Raw genomic sequence first — 5,038 nt, 5'->3', positions numbered from 1 at the left:
CCGCAGCGGTCTCCTGGGAACCTTGAGAGCAATGAAATGGTCTCCTGAGAGCTGGGGCAGATGAGAGGACTTAACTGGCCCCAAGACACACAGTTGGCATTTGTGATCAGCTGGCTCTCGCTGAGGATTTTGCCAGTGGCCTAACCTTCCTGCCAAGAAGCTGGCAGGGTGGGGGTGTAGGCTAGGGGAGGGGGCGGCATAACTGGAAGCGCAAAGTTTATGGAGAGACTGAGATTTCTTTGTGCCTCGCTGTATGGGCGAGGCGTGAGAGAGGAGAGTTGGGGTCCATCAGAGGGGGCTGTTGGAAGAAGTTGCCTGGAAGAGGGGGAGGGGTGCTCTGACAGCTGCCAAGAGTTGACGCGGTGACAACTGCAGAAGGTGGCCCCCCCCCAAGCCCTCCCCGCACCTCCTACCCCCCCAATCCCCCACTGCGCTCCCCTGCACCCCACCCGACCGAGGCCGGGGCCCTAGTTTGCATCCGGACTGGCTTTGGATGCAGCCAATCCTCCTTTCGCTGATGGAATAGTCTCCCCTCCCCACGGCCCCGGCGCGCCCCTCCCTCCCGCGCCTCGCCACCTCCCGCGGCAGAGCCAGAGCTGCGCGGCCCGGAGCGCGGCGGCGGCGGCGGCGGCGGCGGCGGCGGCTGCGGCGGCGCTCGAGTATCTGCCCCGCAAGCCGGGGAGAGGGGAGAGCGAGCGCGCTCCTCCTCCCGCGCCTTCCGCCCCCTCTCTCCCCCTCTCCCCTCTGCTCGCTTTCCCTTCCCTCCCTTCTTCTCTTTTCCTTCTTTCTTTTCGCGTCCCCCCCTTCCCCTTTTCTCTCTCCCTGTCCATTCGTTTGTAAATTCCCGTTTTCTGCCCCCTCAATCGCTCTCCCACTCCCCCCTCCCCTCCCCCCTGTCACTCTCTCTCTGCCCCCCTCTCTCCTCTCATTTGCCTGCTCATCTCCAAACGTGGATCCGCGGCTCCCGGAGGAGCCCAGCGCCCGGATACCGCGCGCCCGGGGCACCTGGAGTCCGGCCGGCGGCGGCCCGAGCCTGGCCAGCGGCGGCGGCGGCGCGAGCGGCGGGAGCCGAGGGAGCGGCAGCCCCGACCGCGGTCACCGCGGGAGCTCCGGTGGCAGCGGCCGCTGCCGAGATGTCCCGGCGAAAGCAGAGCAAACCCCGGCAGATCAAACGTAAGTTTGCACGCGAGGCCGGGAGTGGGTGGATTATTTCTGGGGAGGGGGGCGCGCGGGCCGGGAAAGGGAGGGAGACTCGGGGAAATCCGCTCCCGGTGCCCCGGATTTGTCAAACTTTGCCTGAGCACCTGGAGGGACAACTAGTCAGTCACAGACAGACAGACAGCCAAGCGCCGGGCAAGAAAGAGGCTGCGCCGAACAGCTCACTTTTGCTCGGCTCAGCTTTCGCGCTCCCGGGTTTCTTTTTAATTCCGACCCCCGGACGCAGTTAGCCAGCGCTGCTTTATCGTCTAGCCGACTGGGCAGCCCCACTCATTGAGGAGATTTTTATTATTGTGGTTGTTGTCGTTGTTGTTGTTGCGATTGACGTGGTGCTGCTCTTGGGGACCACTTTTAGCAACGAGGGTGAGAACTTAGTTCTCTGAAAAGCTGGTGGAGACCTCGGGGCGAGGAAGGCAACGTCCCCAGGCAGTGGAAAATCCGTGTCTGGGTCCCGATCCTGGGCGGTGCCAAGAGCCACGCCAGAGCCGAAGCGAAACAAAAAGTAGGTGTAAAAGTTCGCGCCTTTGCAGCGGGGTCAGTGCGCCTCCGCCCTGCACGCCGGGGGCTTGCGGCGGGCTGGTCGCGCCGGGGGCTCCGGACCCGTCCCGTTCGCATCGCCGTGACGCTCCGCCGAGGGGCAGTCGGTCTACCTCTGGCCCTGGAGGCGCGCGGCGGCCTCGCTGGGAGGGGCCGCCCGTCACTTCCCGGCGCGGAAGCTGTGAGTTCAAGGCGGCGGGTGCGCGGGGGAGAGCGTGCCCCAAGCCCTGAGCCCCTGAGGGCCTGGGTGGTGCTTAGAGAACACAGCGGGCGGGAGGCACCTGTCCGAAACACACAGGAAACACACACGCTCGCAGAGCTCAACTCGGTCAACTTTTCTTGTCTTGGGGAAAATTCCTCCAATGGTGTTTTGTCGCCCTGCGACACGTCTTCAACGCTTTGGCCGAAAAGGAGAAACCGCCTTCTTAGTTTATTTTTTGCCAGGCTTGTGATGCGTCCATTTCTTCGTGTTGTTTGAAGTCTGGCAACTAGTTAAAAACTGATTATCGTGTAATTTTAGCGTAAGGCTTTAACAGTACTCCCTCCCCCTTGGTTATTAGCCACACTCACCCTGCCTCTCAATGTTGAAAATTTTATTTGGTACAGTTTAAAAATAAATCTTATCAATCAACTTATCTGGCGTGAAATGGGGTCCAGGTTATAAGCAGTTTGCTCTAGTTAAGTATTTAGATCTTTATACACATATACAATCCTTGCCTCTCAGACATGACTCTCTAGTTTTTATTTAGTGGATTTCTTCTCTTATACTTCGGTTCTTATTCTGTGCAACTTGGGTTAAAGCAAGGGCTGGACCTAACTTTTGGCTCAAAGCAGTTTTAATCAAGTAGGGATACCGTTCTTGCAGACTAACTTTTTCAGAGTGATTATTCATGGTTTCAACTAATTGCCTTTACTTTTTAGTACTAAATTGATTGGGTCCCTCTGTTAAAATGTTGCATTTTGTAGTACAAAGTTGTGCTTATTATAAGAAATGATTATAAACATTATTAAATGCAAGTGCATTTTAGTTCATGGTTGTCTAGATTGTTAATAAATAATTAATAATAATTGATTGTATGGCACAAAGACCATCTGATTCTACTTGGGAATACTTTGTTATCTTCTCAATTAGCTACATTAAATTTTTTTTTCTATCCTTCTATGTCCACCTCGTATAATTGAAGATTAAAGCGTTGGAACTAATTGCTGATGCTACACTTGTGTTATAGGTCATAAAACATTTTAGTGGCTTATTTGAATGCTGTGATTTATTAACTATCAAAAATGCTTGAAATTTCTCTCATTTGAAAGTGAACAAATATTATATTTACATGTTTGTTCACAGTCATCACTGCCTGCGATAGATGGATGCATGTGTGTTATTAATATACATGCATTTTAGACTTTTACTGGATTCAATTTGGGGTCACAGTGATAATCTATGCTAATATGGACACCCTTCTCCCCTTGCCCTGTTAAGGAAAATGAAAAATTAAAGGTCTTTGAATTGTTATATTAGAACAGTGCTATCGAATAGCTGTTTTGGGGGGGCAGTTAGAGTACTTGAATGTAGTTTGACTAAAGTCATTTCGCTTGCAGCCTATCCACATTTGTTTCCTTTTGCCTGTCCTAGCATAAGAGGCCGTTTTGCAGATGGAGAAGTTTGTCTTGACACTCAAAGTCATTACTATGATGGGTCTCTTCTTCCAATTTGAGTAGTTTATAGGAAGTGCAGCATTTTATTTTTATTACAAATAACACTGTTGCTTTTGATATTCTCCATCAAATATAAGTTTGGAAAATATCAGAAAGATGCTTTTTGAAACAATAGCATTTCATGCCACTAATGAAACAGCATTTAAAACTTGGAAGCATCCAGAATTTAAAAATAAAGCTTTGGCACTGGTGATAAAACATACCCAATTTAGAGCAACTATGACAAGCAAAAGTCAGCTTATACCAGAAACTCTGAAGACAGTCAATTTAAAGGACAAAAAGGTTGTTGGGCACAGGTTTTTTTTTTCTTTTACTGCGTACAGTTCCCTGCTATCTAAAATTGTGATTTATGCAGTATTTTAATATTTTGCTTATTCTTTCCCCTTGGGTGCTCTCCGGGCAGCGATAAAAAGGCGACGCTGAAAGAGCACCATTAATTTGCTATGATGACTGGACAGATAAGAGGAGATAATGGGAAAGATAAGCGGAGAAGATATACCATCAGAAACCCGATTATTACCATTAAAATTCCAGCCCAGCAATCTGCAGAAGCCTGATAATTCCTTCTCCGTTTCCACCACTTTGGATGATAAGGCAAAAAATAGTCACTCAGTGCTCCTTGATTAGACTGCCTGGATTTCCTGATAATACAGTGATAAATTATGTATTTTGCCCCCATGTTTTGTCCCAAAATTCAGATTTTTTTTCCTATTCCAAGACTATATTTTCTGCCCTCCCCTCCGAAGCGTTCTCTCCTCAGCTATTATTGTAATCCTGGTTTGATAAAAAGCCCTGATAGGACGGGAGGTGTTTGGTGTGGGAGCCATATCATGCTATCGGCCCATCTCCTCGCACAGCTGCTCGCTGTTGTTGTTTTTAGCCTTATCACCTCCTGCCAATATGCCAATAAATTGCCCAGATTGTTCTCCATTCTGGGGCTGCACTGCAAAATTTATGACAGAAATGATGATTTTTTTCTTTTACCAATGCATCTCTTTATGATTAGCAAATGTGTTGTGTGTGCAGTTTTCCTGTTATTTTCTTCTTCAAGCTGTTGTCTCTAGTAATGCGTTTACTGTCCTCTATGTCCCCAACTTCAGTCATACTGACGTGTACTGGCTATGGGTTCAGGAAAAAATTTTTTTTTCTGCAGATGTACCTAGTAGTTAATGTAGAGGTTGAAAAGGGAGGAAAGAAAGTCAAATATATTATTTTCATGTAAGATTAGGAAAAGGCACTCTTCTTTATACCATTAAAGTACAGTTTTCATAAAACTTTTAGATGGGGTGATGTTTTCAGACATGTAGAATGTAAATGTTAGTGTGCATCATGTGCCAAATAATTTGTGGCGAAGGAAAAAGAAAGGGTGAATTAAGAGACAGAATTTTTTTTTTGAAAAGTGAAGTAGATAGTGAGAATTAATATGCACTTTGAAAGTAAAATGTTCCATGTTAGGAAGAATCTTGTTAGCAGTTCTGTAGAGGAGTTTTTGTAGAAGTTGGAAACCGTTCATATTGAATAAATTACGTTTTTGTTATTTGAGATGATCTAATAATTTCAGGCCGTA

At 48.1% G+C, this 5,038-nt stretch overlaps 1 protein-coding gene across 2 annotated transcripts in view; it reads left to right on the top strand.

Annotated features, from left to right (window-relative positions):
- Positions 1-577: 577 nt before the first annotated feature.
- Positions 578-5,038, top strand: part of ZFPM2 (zinc finger protein, FOG family member 2) — a 437,784-nt gene continuing 433,323 nt past the window's right edge. For both annotated transcript variants that reach the window (XM_046641568.1, XM_046641567.1), the window contains exon 1: positions 578-1,173. In XM_046641568.1, the coding sequence (XP_046497524.1) occupies positions 1,134-1,173 (40 nt within the window). In that variant the 5' untranslated portion in view covers positions 578-1,133. The remainder of the gene's footprint in view (positions 1,174-5,038) is intronic.

The sequence above is a fragment of the Equus quagga genome, chromosome 16 (genome assembly GCF_021613505.1).
Source record: "Equus quagga isolate Etosha38 chromosome 16, UCLA_HA_Equagga_1.0, whole genome shotgun sequence".
Classification (NCBI taxonomy): domain Eukaryota; kingdom Metazoa; phylum Chordata; class Mammalia; order Perissodactyla; family Equidae; genus Equus; species Equus quagga.
The sequence above is the reverse complement of the archived record's forward strand: the minus strand, read 5'-3'. Positions and strand labels throughout refer to the sequence as shown.